Raw genomic sequence first — 23586 nt, forward strand, 5'->3', positions numbered from 1 at the left:
ACAAAGGCACCAGAAAGACAAAGTTTATATAAAACCAGACAAGAATGGGTATTCTGGATTGTTTGTGTACCCTCAAAATCATATGTTGAAGCTCAAACCCTCAGTGTGACTATATTTAGAGATAGGGCCTCCAGGAAATTTAGGCTGAATAAGGTCATAAGGGTGTGGCCTGATCTGATAAGGTTAGTGTCCTTATAACAGATACCAGAGACCCCCCTCTCTCTCTGCTGAGCACAGAGGAAAGACACAGCCAGAAGGTTATTGCCTAGAAGCCAGAAGGAGAGCTTGCGCTAGACATCAGTCATTGTGGCACCCTGATCTTGGGGTTCCAGACTCTAGAATTGTGAGAAAATAAATGTCTGTGGTTTAAGTCACCTAGCCTACTGTATTTTGTTATGGTAGTGTGAGCTAACTAAGATTTTGGTACCATGAAGTGGGGTGTTGCTGTAATAAATACCTAAAACTATGGATGCAGCTTTGGAACTGGGTAGTGGGTAGAGGATGGAATTTTAAGATGCATTCCAGAAATATGGACATTCAAGGTGATTCTGAAGCAGTATCAAATGGAAATGAAGAACAGGTTATTGGACACTGGAGTAAAGGCAATTACTATGGACTAATTGTTTGTGTCCCCAAAATTTAATATGTTGAGGCCTTAATCCCCAAGGTGACAGTATCTGGAGGTGGGCGTTCTTAAAGAACGACACTCCTGTTAGGATACAGTTAGGAGGGAGTTGTCTATAAACCAGAAAGTTGGTGCTCACCAGGAACTGAATCAACTGGCACCTTGTACTTACTTTGCTGCCTCCATAATCATAAGAAATAAATAGCTGTTGTTCAAGCCACAAAATACCAGCCTATGGTATTTTGTTATAGCAGCCCAAACCGACTAAGACAGCAAATTGTGTTGCACTGTGGCAAGGAACTTGGCTGACTTGTGTTTTGTAGAAGATAGAACTTGTGAGCCATGAGACTAGATATTCAGCAGAGATTTCTCAATCTAACTTGTTAAAAAAAATATTTTTATTGATTTCAGAGAAGAAGGGAGAGAAAGAGAGAAACATCAATGATGAGAGTGAATCATTGATCAGCTGCCTCCTGCTGGCCTCACATTGGGGATCGAGCCCGCAACCTGGGTATGTGCTACAGGTCGACACTCAACCACTGGCTGGGCCCTCCTAACTTCTTAAAGTAAAATACAAGAGGAGAGAGATGACTTGAAGAAAGAAGGAAGCAGAACTTCAAGAGCCAGTCCATGTTGCAAAAAATGAGAAAGCATGTTGGGAAGAGAATGCCAAGGGTATGGGCTAAACTATCACTCAATAAAGAGATTATGGGATTATATAAGCAGAAGCACTGCTAATTTGTGTTTCTTTGTTTTTTTAATTCTTACCCGAGGACATTCTTCCATTTAATTTGAGAGAGAGTGGGAGAGGGAAAGACAGAGAGAAATATTGATGTAATTATGAGAAACACATAGAGTGCACGTGCCCAGGAGAAGCCTGCAGCTGAGGTACATGCCCATGACCGGAATCGAACCCAGGACCCTTCAGTCCGCAGGCTGACACTCCATCCACTAAGCCAGACTGGCTAGGGCAGCATTGCCGGTTTGAATTGAAGGAGACCTGTTGGACTTCTGACATTCTACAGGGATGATGAAAGCATCATTCTTCAAAAAGGGAAGAGTGACCCCACAGAAAATTACTTCAGAGGTCATCAGGGCTGCCACTCTCCCCACAGGTCCAGGGGGCAGGGCTGAATATTTCTCCTGGGTTTCAAAGGATGGGGCCACCTCATGGTTTTGGTGAGCCAAAAGAGCCCTCCTCTGCCTCAGGGTTTGAGCCTCTGCACACAGACAGAAGGGGGAGAGGCCCAGAGGAGCCATGGGGTTGACAGTGCCACCCCTGGTGGACCTGGAGCGCAGAGCATGGAACCAAACAGGACTTTTCTTGAGCCTCCTAATACAAGGACATTTGCTTTGGTAGTTTTTGGGCTTGCTTGAGATTCCTCATCCCTTCCTTTCTATTTCTTCCTTTTGCAATGGGAATGTCTATTCAGTATCTGTCCCAGCATTGTATTTGGAAGCATTTAATTTGTCTGGTTTGGGCTCGCAGCTGTTGAGAAATTTTGCCACAGGATGAATAGTACCTGGAGTCTCACCAATACCTGATTTTGATGGTATTTAGAGAAGATTTTGAAATTTACACTTTAGAGTTGATGCCAGAAGTATTTCTGACTTCTGAGGCTGTTGTGATGGAATGAATGTAGTCAGAATGTGAGAAAGACTTGAATTTTGGGCCAGGGGTAGAATGTGATAGACTAAATGTATGTGTCCCCAAAATTCATATATTGAAGCCCTAAACTCCAGTGTAGCTGTGTTTAGAGATGGGGCTTCCAAGGAAGGAACTAACATTAAATGAGGTCATAAGGATGGTGGCAAGAGGATTAATGTTGTTATATGAATAGACACCAGAGATCCTTTTCTTCTCATGTGCACAAACAGGTCATGTGAGCACATGGCTGGGTGGCAGCTGCCCACAAGTCAGGAAGAGTTCTCTCCAGAAATGGATCATGCTGGCATCCTGACCTCAGGATTCTAGCCACTAGCAATGTGAGAAATAAATGGCTGTTGTTCAAAGCACTCAGTCAGTGATGCTTCGTTGTGACAGCCTAAAGCGACAGAGATAGGAGGCTTTCCAAGGTGTGAGGCATATAGGACCACCTGGTATGCATATTGGTCCCTTCCACTCTGAGTACCCAAAGAGGAAAGTCTTCTTCACACAAAATGTTCCTCGTTTAAAACGCCTTATTGGAGAGCACTGTAGGTCATGTTTTTGGCTCAGGATACAGGATTAAAAGGTGTCCAAAAATCACACTAAAAACAACTTTTAAAAGGTCATATAGCTAACTAAAGAGAAAATTCAGAAATACTTAAACATCTCTATTTTTATAAATATAACATCAACTGAAAGATAAATAAAGGTGTTGAAAAAAATTCAGAAACATAATCATAAAAAATCACTAACTGTGAAAGAGTACTCTAGAGCCGTGATTTGAACAGGTGTGCCACAAGAATCTCTAAAACATCCACTACCTGACTACTTAGTCAGGGCACTGACCTCTTGTCCCTTAGGCTGTCTTAAAATAAAAACACAACAATAGCTGTCCAGTGTGAATGAATCAGAAAAGTATACCTATTTTTTGTCAGATCAGTCAAAATATGTATTTTTTTATGTGCTGCGGGATTTTAGTAATTAGTTTATGTGTGCCATAAAATGAAAAAGGTTGAAAATGACTGCTCTAGAGTTTTGAGGCTCATACTCACCCTTCTCTAAACCAGTGGTCGCCAACCGGGGGTCTGCGGACCACTGGTGGTCCGTGAGGTCCAAAAGGTTGGCGACCGCTGCTCTGAACAATCTTGAAGAAGGCTAGAATTGCATGTACCCGTGCATCAAACATCATATCCACAGAAAGATTGAAATGCTGTAAATCTGTGTAGCAAACAGCTAAAAATACATTTACTGATGTGCATTCAGTATTATCCCTAGTGCCATGTTATTTTTGATACTTACTCGAATATCAACCTTTACTCCCTCCCCCTTTGTAGAACTATTAATAAAGGATATTCTAATGAACAACTTCTATTTCACAATTTAAGTCATATTAAATTGAGTCAAAATAGGCAAAATCTACAATTAGAGCAATGCATGTCAATAGGAGCACTGCAAATTTTAGTCTTGGGTGCTATTTCCTTCCAACAACATTGTAACAAACATTAATAAGGAAGAGAGGGGAAAGGAGAAGGAAAATTAGCTAAGGGATTAAAATGAGATGACGTGAAAAAAGTGCCTCTCTTGAAAGGCATGCAGTGAGAGATCAGGGATTCCAACCATGGAAAAAATGAAAGTAAAACACAGATAGGGACTAGGAAGTGAAAAATGCTCAGAGAATGATTTTACCTGGGAACTATATATAAGGCAAGGTAAAACAGCAACACAGAATTTTAAAAGTAGAAATACCCTAAAGCTTTACAAAGCCAACTTTCCTCAGTAAAGAAACTGAGGCACAGATCAAGTGACCCACGTAGGCCTTCAGCTCTGGCAGCGTTGGGACCAGAACCGACCTCTACTGATCTACTGACTAGGATCATAGTTGCGCCCCAGTGTCATGAATATTTTAAAGTTTGCCACTGACATTTATCTATTTACTTCATAAACACTTCCTGAGTTACCAGGCACTGCTCAGGGTGGCTGGGTAAGCACTACATATCTTTGTAGCACTTTAAAGTTATTGTTTACTTATACTTCGTATAATTACAGCAGGATATGGGAAGTACAATTACAGACAGAGGAAAACTACATTAGGCCCAGTATGATGGAAGACACAGCTTTCCACGGGAAGGAGGCATTCAGTGCTGTGCACGCGTGTAAGGTGGCACAGAAAGGAAGCAGTAGGAAATGAGAGCGCATCAGGTAGGCACAGAGACCAAAAATGTCACACTTGAGAGTGTAAGCGTGATGAACATTTATTCCAAGGACAAGACGCAGTCAGCAGAAATGTTTTAAAGCGGGAGAGTGATAGTATCAGATTTAACTCTTCGGAAGATAACGGTAAAAACTAGGAAAGGTCAGTGGCAGGGAGACCAGATGGAGAGTGACACAATAATCTAGGCACATGGGAGTTCTGAGGTGACAGATATATTGAAAAAATGTACAAGAAACCCCAATAGAAGATTGCTATGTTAATGGGCCAGGGGAAGGCAAGTACCGGGGCATGCTGGGCCTGAGGTGCCTGTAGGATGCTTAGATGCAGGTGTGGCTGGGGCTGGGCCAGGAAAGCCAGTGGGACACAGAATTACCTGACCACCCAGAGGTGCTGGGGGAGGCGACACAAAGCTCCCCAATTCCCCAGGAAGGGCACACAGAACAAAAAGAGGCCAGGACAGAAGCCCAAGGAACAGCTGTGGAAGCTGCACACTAAAGGAAGAGACAGCAAAGAACCAAGAAGGAAAATGAACATGGGAAAAGGCGAACCAGGAGGAGGTACTCTCCTTGAGAAAGGGCTCCAGCCGCGTGATGCTGAAGAAGACAGCAGTCAGGGAGGATTCCTGTACCCTGGTGGAAATGAAGCAGTCACACCGGATGGGACGGGGTGTGAGAGTAGGTCTCAGGCTCCTCTTTAAATCACTGTAACAATACAGAAGCAATGCTTCCATTTCTTCCAAGTTTACCAGGCATTTTATTAATCCAAGAACTTATCCTATTTGAGGCTAAAAAGTTTGCTATTTTGTAGCATAAAAGTTTACCACCACATCTGTCACGAAAGATAAATTGTATGATGGATAAACAACAACCCATTCTTAGATTTGTGCTACATGGACTACCAGACCGGGGCCACCTAGCCTGTCAACTCCCTGCCTCTTGGCGATCTTTCCTGAGAGATGAGGAAAAGTAGTGTGGGCATGTACTTTCAAATAGTTTTCTCTAGGCAACAGAATCCCAAATGGAAAACCTATCACTCCTTTGAAAATAAAAATGAGCCAAAGAGGTTTGGGAAACTAGATTGGTGGAAAGGTTAAGATGACATACACAAGATTTCATAGCATGGACAAATGCCAGTATGAAACCGAACCAGGCTACAGGTAAAAACAACAATTGGTTGAGCAAGCCAAAAACGATGCTGCCTTATCAATATCAATACTTTTCTAAAGGTCAAAAACAGAGTTTCTGACACACAGATAATTTTCATCATCAATAAGGTTCCAATTTAACACTATGAATGAATTGTTATTTATCAACCCACATGAGGAATTCAACAGGAAATATGTTTTACCCACTTCATAATTCATTTGGAACAGGCTAACTTTGCAGTCTTATTTTTGGATAACTTACAATAGAAAACATACATAAAGAAGACCTGGGGTGGGTGGGTGGGAGCTGGGTGGATGGAGGCAAAGGGGGTAAAATGGGGGACATCTGTAATACTCTCAACAATAAAAACACATACGTTAAAAAATAAAATAAAAATCCCTTTAAACCTCAGGCCAATCTAAAAAATAATCTTAAAACTATGCAGCAGCTATTTTTCATTTCAGGTAAAAAAAAAAAAAATGGAAAAAGCATCATTTAATTCTGCTGTATTACCAAACCTCATTTCATAAATTTTTATGTAGAAAAATTCACAAGAAATAATTTATTTCTAGGAATGAAGGTGAAAAAAGCAGCTAAGGTGTGACAGATACATTAGCCAGAGAGTTGAGTTTGGTATTTAGTATCTCTATTTCTCAGGTCCTATCATTATTTTCAATAAAATTATAAAATAACCTGGTATTTAGAAAGTCAAGTATGAACTCTTTACTCTTTGGTTAACTTCCACTTAAAACGATCCCTGGAAATTATAGTTATTTAGGACATGAAATCACAGCTCGAACAGTAGACAAAATAATATCACAGTTTGCTTCCTGACTTGAATAACTCAGCCACGAATAGTCATGTGAATTCTTTTCGCCCATGACTACAGAGTCATATTAAATACCACTGCTGCACTGAAATGTGGCTACGGCTATAAAAGAAACAACAAAATAAAGCTCAGGCGCTGTGCTGGCTTTCTGGTTTTATTGGGCAGAGGGAACCTGGAGGTAGTCCAGAGACAGAAGGGGAAGCTGGGAAAAGGAACTGCAGCAGGACCTCTCCAGCCAAATCAGAGCTAACAGTGTCCCTTCCACTGAAGCAAAGGTTAATAAATTAAGGTAAATCAAAGAGCTTAAGAAAAATTTAAATGGCTTTTTTAAAGACCTGGGAACTTATTATTGCTTGTCTCATTTTCGGTTCCTATAAGTATATTCCTAGTATCACATGAGCTCACTCATCTAGGGGAAAAGATGAACAACATAGACTGAAGAACAAGAACAGCATTGATCAGACTGTCAGACCTCAGAGGGAAGGTAGGGGAGGGTGGGGAAGGGAGATAGATCAACCAAAGGACTTGTGTGCTTGCATATGAGCCTAACCAGTGATCACGGACAACAGGGGGAGGGGGGCTTGCGTGTTGGGGGGTTTGGGAAGGGAACGGGGTTTAGGAAGGGAAGGGAAGGGGGTTGATGACAAATATGTGATACCTTATCAATAAAGTAATTTAAAAAAAAGAAAAAAAAATAAAGACCTGGGAACTAAAAAACTAACAAACTTTCTTCAATCCATGTCATTCTTGTTTTGTAAACTTAAATAAACATATATATTTTAAAAACATGTCATGTTATGTCAAAAATCCCCTATGTGCCCACAGACACTAAAGATTTTAAAAGGCATAAAACATTGCCAAACATAGGCCAAATTAAATGTAGAGCTCATACTACACCCCTTTCCTAGCTTTAAATACACAATATTAAGAGACTTAGGTTAAAGACACGAATTTTCAAATAATTACTTTTCAATTAAATTAAGGACTCTTACTTATCAACCAATTGATTTGGTAGGGATGATCACCCTAACATTTTCTACCTCAAGTTACTATTTAATTATGAGAAAATAGTGTATCAAGGAAAGTAGGTAAATCTTTTAAATACTTAAGTATCTACAGAGAATTCTTGGCTCTCCTTCCTGCTCATACCCATGTTTCTCTATAGAAAATGCTGGCCCTGACATTCCTTCTCCCTCTCTTGACACCTAAGTGGCAAGTGTGGAACATGACTCCGTTTCAGAAGCTCCCCAGCCTCAAAGGAGCCCCTTGAAAACAGTGAGAAAGAGGCAGGTGCCAGGGACCCCTCAATGGGTGCCACAGCCACTACTCCTGGGTGGGCCAGGGGGCTACTGAGGCAATGTTCTCACAGTCTCAGTATCAGGAGCACAGAAACGTACATGTAAGGTTCACGCTGGGAACAAGGAGAGTTTCAGGAGTGCCTAATGGGAACCTTGGTGGTGCAGGAGATGTCAAAACCACGTCTCGGAGTGTGTCCACAGATAACCATGCTCAAGGATGAACTGCATTCTGAAAAACTGCCTCACTGAGAAACCAGTCTCCTCAGTGAAGTTTTCACTTCCAGACACAAAGGTTTACATCTTTTATATAAGTAAAATTCAGGGTGCAATTCTCTACCACTTCATATCTCCTTCCCGTCTTAATTGTAAGAATATATATTTGATCTTGACAAATTACTAGTACTTCTTTTATAAAAGGAACTAGGGGCCCCACTTTGAAAGGAACTGTGGGCTGCAAGGCTGCTGTGGGTATAGGGGTTCGGCCCCTCCCACTGCGGCCCCAGGTCTTCGGTCTGCTGGCAACCTGCTCCCGCTGTCCCCGCTCCCATGTGCTGACGGCGCCAGCCTCGCTCACACCTGCTGACGGTGCAGAGCAATTGGGGCGGGTGCCAGCAGTGGGTACAAGTGGGGCGGGCGCTGTCAGTGGGTGCTGTCTCAATTGCCCCTCAGGAGCAGGGGGAGTGGATAAGCCCTCAGGTGCGATGGGGGCCGGCAGTCACCGCTTGCACCTGCTGACGGTGCCGAATGATCGGGACCGGCACTGGGCACTGGCAGCCAGTGAGAGTGGGGCCGGTGCCAGCAGCAGGTGTGAGCACTGGGCGGGAGCAAAGAATTTTCAGTCACCACCAGAGGTTCGCCCCAATGACAGCGACTGGCACCCCACCTTGGTCTGGCGCCCCCGCTCACCTGCTCCACCATCCCTCTGTGGCCCATGCCCACCATGTTCTGCACTCTGCTGCCTGCTGCCAACACCTCCCATGTTCCACGTGCACCCCCTGGTGGCCAGCGCATGTCATAGCGACGGGTTGTTGGGTTGTTCTGTCATTCGGTCTATTTGCATATTAGCCTTTTATTACATAGAATATTTAAAAAGAAACTCTGTCCCAAAACCTTTTCCAGTGATGATCTTCGTTAACAGTTCTCAACAATTTATTTTACAATATTCATGAATACTTCCAAACTATTATATAGTGTGAAGAAAGCCTAAAAGCTTGAGTTAAGTGGTTTGGGGCATCTACAATAAAATAGTCTTTGAGGAATAATTAATTGCAGTCATTCTCCTTTATAATTCCTGAGGAGTAAATGCTTTATTTCCTCTGGCTTTGTTTCCTGTCTGATTTTCCAAACAGTATTCTATAAGTAAAATTTTATAGGCATTATTGAAACATCCGCAAGTGTAAAATACTGTTTTGTTTCCTTCTAAAAAATAAAGTTTTACTATTTTAAGTAAAAAAGCAAAAATAATTAAATTATAATTTCTGATAGGGTTAGTTCTATCAGTGATAAGTTCATATTTGCTGCTTATCAGAATTTTGAATGAATAAAAATATGGATAAAAAAGGGAGGTTCTATAGTACGTAAACTCACAGGGTGACCTGATCATAAATTTCTCAATGGGCAGGTCATGGTGGGTAGCCACATCACAAGTCTATAATTTACTGAAGAGAGAGGTTTTTAGGCCAGCCAGCATGGCTCAGTGGTTGAGTAACCTATGAACCAGGAGGTCATGGTTCAATCCTGATCAGGGCACATGCCTGGGTTGTGGGCTTTATCCCCAGTGTGGGGCGTGTAGGAGGCAACCGATCAATGATTCTCTCTCATCATTGATGTTTCTATGTCTCTCTCCCTCTTTCCTCTCTGAAATCAATAAAAATATATATTTTTTAAAGATAGGTATTTAAGGAAGCCTTTTTCATTGTTCTTGTGCATATGGGTTAACATACCTTGTCAGAAATAATATCCCTCTAAGGTATAGCCACTCTTAAGAAAATATATATCTTGTTAAGAATCCTATAATCAGATCCCCATCTTGCTTTCTCTCATCCTCATGCAAAATCCCTTAATCACAAATGCAGAAAAGAAGTGGCAAAACTATTATTCTATGGAGCATTTGAGATCTTGCTCCATGACATATGTTGTCTGTTTGGTTCAAAAAAATGCTTATAAAAAGTCTCTACAGGTTTGAATGTTCTTATGTCGACAAAAGAAATAAGCAACGAAGTAAAACACAATTAACCCTTTGCACTCGCTTGCTTTTTTCTCGATTCCTTTATTTTAATGCTAACCGTGTCGAGTCACACTCGACATCCGAGTGCAAAAGGTTAAAATATTACTTTGAAAAAAATAAAAAGGGATATGTGCCAATTTACTGCATTTCCCTAGTGAGTTAAAACATACTAAACTTAATAGAAAATGTATTTCTATTATTTGAATACTGGTGTTATAGGGATACTTGCTTTATAAGTACTTGTTAAGCTGCATATCTATGCTTTCTGTACTTTTTTTGTATCATATGTTAAAACAAATCAGTAATTTAAGGAAAGCAGGATTCAGTTCAGGATGGCAAAGTAGGTGGAGGTTGCATTCACCTCCTCCCATTACCATATCAAAACTACAACTACATTACAGCACAATCAGCCTGGAGAACCATCTGAAAACTAGCTGAACAGAAAGCTTATATCTAAGGACATAGAGAAGAACCCATGTTGAGACTGGTAAGCGCAGAAACAAGAAACAAGCTGACCCCGCACCCACATATGGGCAGTTGAGAATCAGAGGAATTTCTCAGCTGCAAAGGCCCCCAGGGAAGTGAAGGGTCTCAACCTCAAGCTGGGAAGAAGAGCCCACATAACATCTGCTGTGAAAACCAGCAGGGATTCTGCCCCATGAGAAGGAAGGCTACTGGAAACCCAGGCGTCCTGCTAAAGTACTTGCACGGTAGCAGAAGGTGGGGGTAAAGGGGAGAGATCAACCAAAGGACTTGTATACATCTATATAAGCCTAACCAATGGACACAGACACCAGGGGGGTGAGGGCATGAGTGGGGGGGTGGTAGGGGCTAATAGGGGGATGAGGACACGTATGTAATAACTTAATAAAGAAATTTTTAAAAATAAAATAAATAAATAAAATTAAAGAAAAGAACTTGCACGCAAACTGGCTCACAGGCACTCCTACTGGACTCTGGAAAAAGGCAGTGGCTTGGAGGGAGCCAGTTATACAGGAAGAGAGTCAGCTTTGTGGCTTCGGGGAAAGGCTTAGAGCAGTGGTCGGCAAACTCATTAGTCAACAGAGCCAAATATCAACAGTACAACGATTGAAATTTCTTTTGAGAGCCAAATTTTTTAAACTTAAACTTCTTCTAACACCACTTCTTCAAAATAGACTTGCCCAGGCCGTGGTATTTTGTGGAAGAGCCACAAAACAGTACACTTGAGGATGTTTTAATAATGCCTATAAAATTTTACTTATAGAATACTGTTTGGAAAATCAGACAGGAAACAAAGCCAGAGGAAATAAAGCATTTACTCCTCAGGAATTATAAAGGAGAATGACTGCAATTAATTATTCCTCAAAGACTATTTTATTGCACATGCCCCAAACCACGTAACTCAAGCTTTTAGGCTTTCTTCACACTATAAAATAGTTTGGAAGTATTCATGAATATTGTAAAATAAATTGTTGAGAACTGTTAACGAAGATCATCACTGGAAAAGGTTTTGGGACAGAGTTTCTTTTTAAATATCCTATGTAATCAAAGGTTAATATGCAAATAGACCGAATGACAGAACAACCCAACAACCCGTCGCTATGACATGCGCTGGCCACCAGGGGGTGCACGTGGAACATGGCGGGTGTTGGCAGCAGGCAGCAGAGTGCAGAACATGGTGGGCATGGGCCACAGAGGGATGGTGTAGCAGGTGAGCGGGGGACAAAAAGTGCATATGTCCACCATATAGAAACTAGAGACATAGTGGCTCTACCTAATACATATGAACACCCACAGAGAAGCAACCAAAATGGAAGAAAACAATACAATAAAAAAAGCCCCCAGGTAGTGGCCGCATGGGACAAAGGGTAGATGGATCGGCTGGGAGGAGTGGGGCGTGGCCAAAGCGGCCTGGGCTCCACATGCAGCAGCTTCCCTGGGTGCCCTCACCAGAGTCTTGCGGAGTTGAGCCCACAGCTAACCCGAACCAATGGCCCGCAGCCATCAGGCAGGCATCCTGGAGGCAGCGGTGCAGGGAGGGGCCGGATGCAGGCAAGTGGCCCTGGTGGCCGCCATGGCTGACAGCGGCACTGAGGGGGCGGGGGGGTGCGCCACAGTGTTGGCCGCCCCGCTCCTGGGTTGGGAGGTGGTGGCCCAGGGCCCTGCGTCAACTTTCAGAGCCCCCCCTGATACTGTAGGCGAAAGCACAGGCTGCGGGGCACCAAGGGAAGGTCACGGTCAAGTACAACATCAGAGAGTTACAGAAGCACCTCAACCTGGAGGAATGGATCCTGGAACAGCTCACTCGCCTCTATGACTGCCAGGAAGAGGAGATCCCGGAGCTGGAGATTGATGTGGACAAACTCCTGGACATGGAGAGTGATGATACTCGGGCTGCCAGGGTCAAGGAGTTGCTGGTTGACTGTTACAAACCCAATGAGGACTTCATCTGTGGCCTGCTGGACAAGATCTGTGGCATGCAGAAGCTGAGCACACCCCAGAAGTAAGGGTCCTCACCCCAGGTGAAGGGTGGCTCTCACAGGACAACTGCTGGCCCTGACCTTGTAGAAGAGCAACACCAAAGGGCCCTGCGGCCAGGCCTGGTGCCATGAGCAGGGCTCCCTGTGCCCTTCGCTCAGGGCCCTCTTCCCTGTCCCCCCTGTTTTCCATTTTGGGTTTTGTTTTTAATTATTATTAAACTATGCGACTTTAAAAAAAAAGTCCCAAATGAAATAACAATAAAAATCTCCAGGAAAAAAACCCTAAATGAAATGGAAGTGGGCAAGAGAAACCAAAATGGTGGCATAGGTAAACACCTGAACTTGCCGCCTCGCACAACCACTTCAAAACTACAACTAAAAGACAAAACAGACATCTTCCAGAACCATAGGAAGGCTGGCTAAGTGAAAATTCTACAACTAGAAGGGAAGAGAAAAGAACACTGAGACTCAGAGGAGCTGTGGAAGTCAAGTGCAGAGGTGCGGAGGCATGCACGTGCGGAGAGGGCTGGCAACTGAGTACGCGGCTGGCTTTTTCAATCCGCAGGGAGACACAAGCTCCTCACTACTCTAAACTCCAGTTCTTGGTGAGACTCTGGGGACCCAGACTCATACGAAGAAAAATTGGATTGTCTGGCAGCGGGCGGAACTTGAGGGCGGCTTTCTCTCAGAGGTGCTTGCAGCGATTACCAAGGGACACCGAGACCTGGGGGCCTCTTAGGGCAGGGCTGACAGGAAGCCATTGCTGTTTGCTCCGCCCTGAGACTCTGCCCCATCCAAGCTGTGCACAGAGGCTTTTGCATATGCATAGCCTGGTCCTTTGAAATCTAAACTTACCTATCAAACTGCAGCTGAGTCAGAGAGACCCAGAACATCCAAAAGAAGGCCCAAGGCCCCACAGCAGCTTGCACTGCTTCACAGCTGGGCCTCATCTGGGCACCTCCAAAACACAAACAAAGAAGAGGAATCTGCAGATCTCTCCATAGCTCCTGCTGGGTGGCCTCAGGCAGAGGCTCAATTAGCACCTCCTTGGAGATCCACGAGCCAGTGTACCCAGGAGTCAGAGTAGGACCATCCAGATTACAACTCCTCAGATCCATAAGGGACACACTCAGGGGGCAGACTCAGTGAGCAACAAAGCCCCACTGAAGCAAGTCTTGCCTCATAAGGTTGTCTCCAGCACAGAAGTTCTCCCAGTGTAGACACAGCTGATCCTCACAGCCAATTAGCCTGGAGGTCAATTCCTCTCAGTGATACCAACAACAAGCAAGGCTGAACTACAACAAGACTGTGCACACAGCCCACAAAAGGGTGCACCAAGAGTGTTCAACTCGGGTAACTGGGGAGGCTGAGCCACTGGGCCATATAGGACACCTAGCAGACAAAGACACTCTATCAACTCAGGGAAGCAGCCAAAATGCGGAGACAAAGAAACAGGTCACAAATGAAAGAAATGCAGGAAAGCAAACGACTGGATACAGAGTTCAAAACCACGGTTATAAGGTTTTTCAAGAATTTTCTAGAAAAGGCCGATAAATTTAGTGAGACCCTCGAGGATATGAAAAAGGACCAACTAGAAATTAAGCATACATTGACTGAAATAAAAAATAATATACAGAGATCCAACAGCAGACTAGAAAATCGTAAGAATCAAGTCAAAGATTTGAAATACAAAGAAGCAAAAAACACCCAACCAGAAAAGCAAAAAGCAAAAAGAATCCAAAAATATGAAGATAGTGTAAGGAGCCTCTGGGACAACTTCAAGCGTACCAACATCCAAATTATGGGGGTGCCAGAAGAAGAGAGAGAGCAAGATACTGAAAACCTATTTGAAGAAATAATGAATGAAAACTTCCCCCACCTGGTGAAAGAAATAGACTTACAAGTCCAGGAAGCACAGAGAATCCCAAACAAAAGGAATCCAAAGAGGACCACACCAAGACACATCATAATGAAAAGGCCAAGAGCAAAAGACAAAGAGAGAATATTAAAAGCAGCAAGAGAAAAACAGTTACCTACAAAGGAGCACCTATACGACTGTTAGCTGATTTCTCAACAGAAACTATGCAGGCCAGATGGGAGTGGCAAGAAATATTCAAAGTGATGAATAGCAAAAACCTACAACCAAGATTACTCTACCCAGCAAAGGTATCATTAAGAATTGAAGGGCAGATAAAGAGCTTCACAGATAAGAAAAAGCTAAAGGAGTTCATCACCACCAAACCAGTATTATATGAAATGCTGAAAGGTATTCTTTAAGAAGAGGAAAAGGAAGAAAAAGGTAAAGATAAAAATTATGAACAACAAATACATATCTATCAACAAGTGAATCTATAAATCAAGTGAATAAAAAATCTGATGAACAGAATAATCTGGTGAATATAATAGAATCCGGGGCATAGAAAGGGAGTAGACTGACAATCCTAGGGGGGAAAGGGGTGTGGGGGGTGTGGGAAGAGACTGGACAAAAATCATACACCTATGGATGAGGACGGGGGGGGAGGGTAAGGGCATGGAATGGGGTGGGAACCAGGTGGAGGGGAGCTATGGGGGGGGGGGGAAGAGGAACAGCTGTAATAATCTGAACAATAAATATTAAAAAAATTAATTAATTAAAATAAATAAGAAATGGAAGTGGGCAAACTACCAAATACAGAGTTCAAAACAATGGTTTCAAAGGTGCTCAAAAAATTAGTGAGAAAGTCAACAGCATAAAAAAGGACATAAAAACCATAAGAAGAACCAGTAACTAAAATGAAGAATATACTAAAAGGAATCAACAACAGATTTGATGAAGCAGAGGATCAAATTAGCAATTGGGAAGATAAGCAATCAAAGCAGAAAACAGAAGAAAAAATGAAAATGAGGACAGTCCTGGCCAGGTGGGTCAGTTGGTTGGAGTGTTGCCCTGTACACCAAAAAGTTGCAGGTTAGATTCCTGGTCAGAGAATATACCTATGTTGTGGGTTCCATCCCTGGTTGGGATACATAACCGCATAACAGAGGCAACCAATTGATGTTTTCCTCTCACATCTATGTTTCCCTCTCTCTCTATCTCTCACGCCCCTCTATAAAAATCAATAAAAATATATATCCTTGGGTGTGCATTAAAAAGAAAAAAAGAAAAAAAATGAGGATAATTTAAGGGAAATCTGGAACACCAAGAGTAACAACTGTATCATAGAGGAAAAAGGAGAAGAGAGAAAGCAAGGGATTGAGAACCTATTTGAAAAAATAATGACTGAAAACCTCCCTAATCTGGTGAAGAAAAAGGTTTTTACTATCCAGTAAATTCAGAGAGTCCCAAACAAGATGAACCCAAGGAGGTCCAAAACAAGATATGTCATAATTAAAGCAACAAAGGTTAAAGACAAAGAATCATAAATGCAGCAACAGGAAGACCTAGAAGGGAGCTCCCATTGTATTGTCAGCTGATTTCTCAACACAAATTTTTTAGATCAGAAGAAATTGGCACATAATAATCAAAGTGATGAAAAGAACCTAAAACCGAGATTACTCCACCTAGCAAGGTAATCTACCTAATAAAAGAAAATATGCTAATCGACCGTACCTCCGCAATGACCACCAGCCAATCAGGAGTGAGTATGCAAATTAACCCAACCAAGATGACAGGTTAATTTGCATATGCAGGCGCTGAGTGGCCGGGGGCGGGGCGTTCTGTACCACCTCAGCCGCTCCAGGCCTCTGGGCAGCATAGAAAGGCAGAAAGGCAGCTCTGGGCTGGAGCGGAAAGGCAGCACCCGCCAGAGCGAAGGCAGTGCTGGCAGCCAGGGCAAGGAAGGCCCATTCTTGCACAAATTTTGTGCATCGGGCTTCTTGTCATTTAGTACTGACGAAAAAATAAAGATTTCCCAAACAAGAAAAAGCTAAAAGAGTTCATCACCACCAAATCAGTATTATAAAAATAGTTAAAGAGGCTTCTTGAAGAATAAGGGGGAGCCCCAGTGGTGTGGTTCAGTTGGTAGGGTATTGTCCTGTGCACCAAAAGGTGGATGGTTTGATTCCCAGTCAGGGTTCATGCCCAGGTGTGGGCTCAATCCCTGTTAGGGGACACGGAAGCAACCAATCGATGTTTCACTCTCACATCAATGTTTCTCTCTCTCTCCATTCCTCTCTTTCTAAGAAATCAATGAAAAATATTTTAAGAAATAAGGGGGGGAATCATAAATATAAATAACAAAATTGTGATAACTCTGTATCTATGAATAATCACTTTAAAAATAAATGAATGAAATGATCTAATCAAAAGATAAAAGGTAATTGAATGAATAAGAAAACAAGACCCATACATATACTGTCTACAGAGACCTACATCAGGTCAAAAGACACAAACTGACTCAAAGTAAAGAAAAGGAAAATTATTGGGGTAGCAATAATTAAAAAAAAAACGGATTTTAAAAGAAATAGAGATAAAGAAATTACATAATAATAAAGGTATAAATGCAAAAAAAGGATATAACCCTTGTAAACATTTATGCACCCAACATAGGAGCACCTAAATATATAAAGCAAATATTGATGCACACAAAGGGAGAGGGTCACAGTATACAGTCATAGTAGGTGACCTGAACACTCCATAGACATCAACAGAGAGATCCAGACAGAAACTCAACAAGGAAACAGTGGTCTTAAGGAACATATATAGCAGGCAAATTTATATCAGATTTTTATGCCGTATTTTTTTACCCATGATCTCAGATGCCAGTGCAATCCTTACCTGAAAGTGTCTTTTGGTAAGAAACACACTGATGTCTCCACAGGGAAATGGCAGATCTCTCTCGATTCTGCAGTCCATTGAGTCTTTCTGCTAGCCCGCCTCTGTTTATAGAATTATAATATATTAAGTTTACCTAAAAGAAAAGCTTCAGAATTGTTGCAACATCTACATTTTTTACCCTCCAACCAGAGACAAATAGATAAAACAGTCAAGTTTTAACTTATTTGACATTACAGTCTTTTCCTCCTAGGTCAGTAACCCACTTCTTAAAGATTCCTTGGAAGCTCAGTTTTCTGATTCATAGAAATATGGGCTACTCTCAGATCAGTTTGACTTCCTTTCCTTCTTTCTTAGTTTACTTATTCCGTAAATATGTACCCATTACTCCTGTTCTACATAGCAAAGTGCTAGGTGCAAGGGATACAAAAAAGGCAATGAGCTATGCCATTGGGGTAGAGAGGGACTTATAATCTGTTCAGCAGACAGTGGGAAATAGTTAAATTAAAGTTGATTCAGTATTGTAGTCAATAATAAAACCTGACAGATGGAATACTATAAGAGAATTTAGGTGTGGGCTCATTATTTGTACAAAAGAGATAATTGAATATTAATCACAAACACATAGCAAGAATACCAACATCTCAAAAACAGGAAAGTTTTCATGTATTGCAGACAGATGACTGATAACAATGAACATACAGGCACTTCACAAAAGCCCTTACCTATCAATTAATACTATGTATACATTAATATATTTTTTAATACATATAAACATATATTACATATATATTTTTGATTCAGAGAAGTCAGCAGTTCTTAACACAGCTATGATCTCAAGACAAATCAAGATTACTATTATGACTTCATGCAACATAATTTATCAGTGTTTTGTTTTATATGATTATGAACCAGCTCACCAGTTTGGTGATCATCTCACTAAATTATCTCATTTTATTTTAATAACATCCCTTCAAGGTAAAAATAACAGATATCAATATCTACCTCATATAAGATATATCAGAGTTGATAGAGAGGATAATGAAACTCACCAATATTACAGAACTAGCCAGATAAGGAAATAGTTGTTGAAACCAGAAAGGACTTACCACCCTATACTCTTTATATAATAATTTAAAATATTGTTTTAATACATTATATGTTATATATATTCTAGAGGCCTGGTGCATGAAATTCATGCATGGGGGGAGGGTGTCCCTCAGCCCAGCCTGCACCCTCTCCAATCTGGGACATCCCTCTCACAATCCAGGACTGCTGGCTCCCAACTACTCGTCTGCCTGCCTTCCTGATTGCTCCTAACCGCTTCTGCATACCAGCCTGATCACCCCCTAACCACTCCCCTGCCAGCCTGATTGATGCCTAACTGCTCCTCTGCCAGCCTGTTTTCCCCTAAGTGCCCTCCCCTGCAGGCCTGGTCCCCCCTAACTGCCTTCCCCTGCAGGCCTGGTCCCCCCCCAACTGCTCTCCCCGGCAGGCCTGGGTCCCTCCCAACTGCCCTTCCCTGCAGGCCTGGTCGCCCCCAACTTCCCTCCTCTGCTGGCTTGGTCACCCCTAACTGCCCTCCCCTGAAGGCTTGATCACCCCCAACTGCCTCCCTTGCAGGCCTGGTCCCTCCCAACTGCCCTTCCCCTGCAGGCCTGATCGCCCACAACTGCCCTCCCTTGCAGGCCTGGTCCCTCCCAACTGCCCTCCCCTGCTGGCCATCTTGTGTCCACATGGGGACAGGATCTTTGACCACATGGGGGCAGCCATCTTGTGTGTTGGAGTGATGGTCAATCTGCATATTACTCTTTTATTAGATAGGATTATCATTACTACCTACTTTGTTTTCCCATAGGCACTTGTTTTCCTATAAGCACCAATTATTTCTGAATGTGTGTTAAATTTTTAAAAAATTCGCATACAAATATGCCAAACAACCTCTACTTTACATATGTCTACCTCTACTTAATATATGTAAACTCTTTTACATATAATTCTGTTTATGTGAAGTAACTCATGTACACTTGTGCTCTAAACAACACTAGGAAAGTAGGTTGATACTAGGTTATCAACAGATGATAACCTGGGGCACTGGGTATTAAACACCAGCACAAGGTGAGGCATCTGATGTTCAGCAGAGCTATATGCACAAACAGGCAGGCTGACTCTAGAGTTCACAAACTTATCTTTAATGATATACCTACTGTCTCAAAAAGAACTACTTAAAAAGATGCTCTTAATATCATAAACAAAAGACAAAAACAAAACATTGTATTCTTTGCACAATGATCTAGGTAATTATTTTTCAAATGTTTTTTTCCAAACCAATGACTTAAGAGATAAGAAGACAAAATACAATCTGAAAGGATATGGTTAAAGTCAAGTCCTCTATCCCACGAATAAACTGTAGGAGCTATAGGGCAAAAGGTAAAAAACAAAACAAAACAAAACAAAAACACAGTTCTCTATGGAAGTATCTGGAGCGCTAAGAGAGAATCAGTATTTTACACTTGGTTTTAGTCGTTAGGGGCTACACTGGTGCCTCACACAATACCTCTGCTCCAATCTGCCCAGAGAATTCCTGCAGAAAATTCCAGTCAGATGCACCAGAACTTAAGAATGTAAACACCATGATTTCTAAGCAACAATCATCTACACTAATAAAAGAGAAAAATGCTAATTGACCATACCTTCGCTACGCCCACAGCCAATCAGAGTGAGTATGCAAATTAACCCAACAAATATGGCGGTTAATTTGCATACGCTGAGGGAGGGAGGAGTGAAGACTGAAGACAGTATAGAAGGAAGAGGGAGGGAAAGTGGAAAGCAAGGTGGCTGCGGGAGGGAAAGCGCAGGTGGGGCGGGCAGTTGAAAAGTGTGGGGCAGCAGCTGAAGGGAAAGCACGGGGCAGCGGTGGTGGGAGGGAAAGCACAGGGGGGGCGGCGGCTGCGGGAGGGAAAGCGTGGGGTGGGGGTCAGAAACGGCAGGAGGGAAAGTGCGGGGCAGCGGTGGTGGTGGGAGGAAAAGCGCAGGGGGGGGGGGGCGGCAGCTGCGGGAGGGAAAGCGTGGAGGGTGGGGGGGCGGCAGCGGGAGGAAAAGTGTGAGGTGAGGATGGGGGGCAGAAGCGGCAGGGAAAGCACGGGGGGTGGGGTGGGAGAGGTGGTGGTGGCGGGAGGGAAGCCCACCGGAAACCCTATTTTTGCAGGAATCTTCCTGCAACAGGCCCCTAATCATTCTAATAAAAATCTCCTAGCATTAAAAAAAAAAGTCAGGAGATCCAAGACAGCAGCAGACCAAGTGGATGTTACACTCACCTCCTCCCAAGCCAACATGGAATTACAAATAAAATATTCAGTAGTCAACCTGAATAACCAACTGAAGACTAGCTGAATAGAAGTCTTATACCTAAGGATTTACAGAAGAAGCCACATTGAGGCTGGCAGAAAGGGCAGATACATGAAAAGGGCTGGCCCTGCCCCACAGGTGGCGGCTGAGGTTCTGGAGGGCTATGACCGTTGCAAAGGTTCTCCCTGAGGAGCATGGGATCTCAACCTCAGGCCAAGCTCCACAGCCCATTGCACCAGACAGCTGGCTGTGAAAGTCAGCGATTCTGTCTGCCAGAGAGAGACCGGAGTCTGCAAAAGACATAGGCACCCTCCTAAAGGGCCAACGCACAAAATCTCATTCGCAGTCACTCACCCTGGGCTCTGGAGATGGCAGGGTGGGACAGACTGGAGTTGTGTGAGCAGGGACTGGGGTTGGTGGCTCTGGGGAGAGAAGTGAGGACAGCAGCCACGAACTCTGTGCTGAGTCATTCTCACACCAAAGACCCCATTTATCTTGGATGAAGCCCTCCCCTCTGTGGGCATCATCCTGGGGGAAAGTAATAACCCAACCCTCTAAACTCCACCCCAAGCTGCAAAGCTCATGCCCTGCTGAGGAGTCTGCTGCCAGGACCGGGGTACAGAGATCTGGGCAGACTCAGGGGGTGTCAGTAACTGAGTGGTGTGGCTTTGGGACAGAGGTCATTCACTCCACTTAACCCTGAATCTGACTGGCGACTACCTCTCATGGGAGATCCTATAGTCCCACGTTCTGGGCTCCAGGTGGCCTGACTCTCTCACTGACTAGGTCTGGGCAGAAGCTCGGACAGACTGAGTTGTGTGGCTCTAGGTCGGGGGCCATGTTTCCCACACATGCCCGACCAGTGCAGAACCCTCCATTCATGCAGCCAAATCTTGGTCTGTTTTGGCCTGATAAACTCTGCAACCCTCACTCTGACAACACCCTGAGACCCCCCGCCCCACCACACGGTTCAGCGGACACCGTGCAGGTGGAAACCAGACTTGATATATCCTGGGACATTTGCTAAATGGCCTCAGACCTAGCACGGACACTGAGTTTGAAGCTGTATCATTCTGGTGACTCACTGAGAAACTGCCTCATTCAACTCCAGCAACACCAGAGGGTCTTTCAGTGACTGACCCAGCTGTCAAGTGGAGGCAGATGCCAGCGTGCCTTATGACTTTTGCTGACCTGTCCCTGGGCCAAGTGCTGGTAAAAGCAGTTTGCACACCCAGACACAGCAGAGACGGGAATCCACAAACTGTGGGTTACTTTGTAGCTCCAAACAGGTTCCCAGGGCCAGTCACAGTCAGCATCTAAAACAGGCCTGCATCGAAGTATCTACCAAGGGGTCCAAGAATCAACAAACCCAGTAGCCAGCTTCAAACAAGATCAGAGCAGGATCCAACTAACTTCACAAGAAGCATACCAAAGAAAGATCTTGGCAGACATCAGACCCTGCTGAGGTGAATTCTGCTTCGTGTGGTCAGCACCTGCACAACAGCTCCTACACTGCAGTTGGGGTCAATCCTCACAGTCAGCAACCTGAGGGTCAACCCCATAGAACTGGCCAATAGCAATCAAGACTCAATTACAACAGAAGGACCCACATAACACACACACGAGACATTCCTTGAGCACTCATTTCAAAGGATCAAGAAAACTGTGCCAGTGGGTCCCAAAGTAAATCTACTATATAAGGCTACCCTATGAAGAGTGAGAGCCACAGCAGATCTACATAATGCATAGAAACAAACATAAAGAGGCAACCAAAATAGGGAGACAAAGAAACATGCCCCAATTAAAAGAACAGGGGAATTCTCAAGAAAAAGAGCTAAATGAAATGGAAGCAAGGAATTTATCAGATATAGTTTTAAAAAATGGTTATAATGATATACAAGGAAATTAGTAAAAGTTCAACATAGAGATAGCAAGCATAAAATAGGACATGGAAACCACAAAAATGAACCAATCAGAAATGAAGAATACAATATCTGAGGTGAAGAATATGCTAAAAAAATAAACAGTAGGTTGGATGAAGCAGAGGCTCAAATCAGTGATTTGGAAGACAAGGTAGCAGAAAACATACAATCAAAGCAGTAAAATAAAAAATGAATTTTAAGAAATGAGGATAGCCTGGCCAGTGTGCTCAGTGGTAGAGTGTTGACTTACGAACCAGGAGGTCATGTTTGATTCCCAGTCAGGGCACGTGCCAGGGTTGCAGGCTCGATTCTAGGTAGGGGACTTGCAGGAGGCAGCCAATCAATCATTCTCTCTCATCATTGATGTTTCAATCTCTCTATCCCTATCCCTTCCTCTCTGAAATCAATAAACATATTCTTTAAAAACTAAATTGATTAAGAATATAAATAAGTAAATAAATAAAGATAGATTAAGGTACCTTTGGAAAAACATGAAACATGACCACATCCACATCATAGGGGTACCAGAAGGGGGTGAGAAAGAGCAAGGGATCAAGAATCATTTTGAAGAAATAATGACAGAAAACTTCCCTAACCTGGTGAAAGAAAAAGATACACAAATCCAGGAAATGCAAGTCCCAATCAAGATGAAGTGAAAAAGGCCAACACCAACACACATCACAATTAAAATGCCAAAAGTTAAAGACTAAGAGAGAATCTTAAAAGAGGCAAGAAGAAAGCAATTAGCTACCTACAAAAAAAAACCAAAAAACTTTCCATAAGACCGGGGAAGCTTTTTTCTAGGTAACTATTTGCTTTCTTCTTGCTTTTTTTTTTTTAAACAATTCTTTATTGTTGAAAGTATTACATATGTCCCTCTTTTCCCCCCATTCGCCCCTTCCTGCCCACTCCAGCCCCCCACCCCAGGCCTTCAGCATCCTATTGATTATGTCCATGGGTTATGCATATATGCATACAAGGACTTTGGTTGACTACCTGCCACCCACCTTGCCCCTCCTTCCCTCCGAGATTCTGCACTCTGTTCCATGCTTCCACTCCATTCATCAGTTTGCTTTGTTACTTAAATTCCACATATGAGTGTGATCATGTAATACTT

At 43.1% G+C, this 23586-nt stretch overlaps 1 protein-coding gene and 1 pseudogene across 2 annotated transcripts in view; one reads left to right on the forward strand and one right to left on the reverse strand.

Moving 5' to 3' along the window:
* The window catches only part of SPIDR (scaffold protein involved in DNA repair), a 341673-nt gene that overhangs the window by 212526 nt on the left and 105561 nt on the right, over positions 1 to 23586 (reverse strand). For both annotated transcript variants that reach the window (XM_054708421.1, XM_054708419.1), the window contains one exon: positions 17203 to 17303. In XM_054708421.1, coding sequence (XP_054564396.1) covers positions 17203 to 17303 — 101 coding nt within the window. The remainder of the gene's footprint in view (positions 1 to 17202; positions 17304 to 23586) is intronic.
* LOC103287683 (protein phosphatase 1 regulatory subunit 14B-like) lies at positions 12041 to 12473 on the forward strand (annotated as a pseudogene).

The sequence above is a fragment of the Eptesicus fuscus genome, chromosome 19, assembly GCF_027574615.1.
Source record: "Eptesicus fuscus isolate TK198812 chromosome 19, DD_ASM_mEF_20220401, whole genome shotgun sequence".
In the NCBI taxonomy this organism is placed as follows: domain Eukaryota; kingdom Metazoa; phylum Chordata; class Mammalia; order Chiroptera; family Vespertilionidae; genus Eptesicus; species Eptesicus fuscus.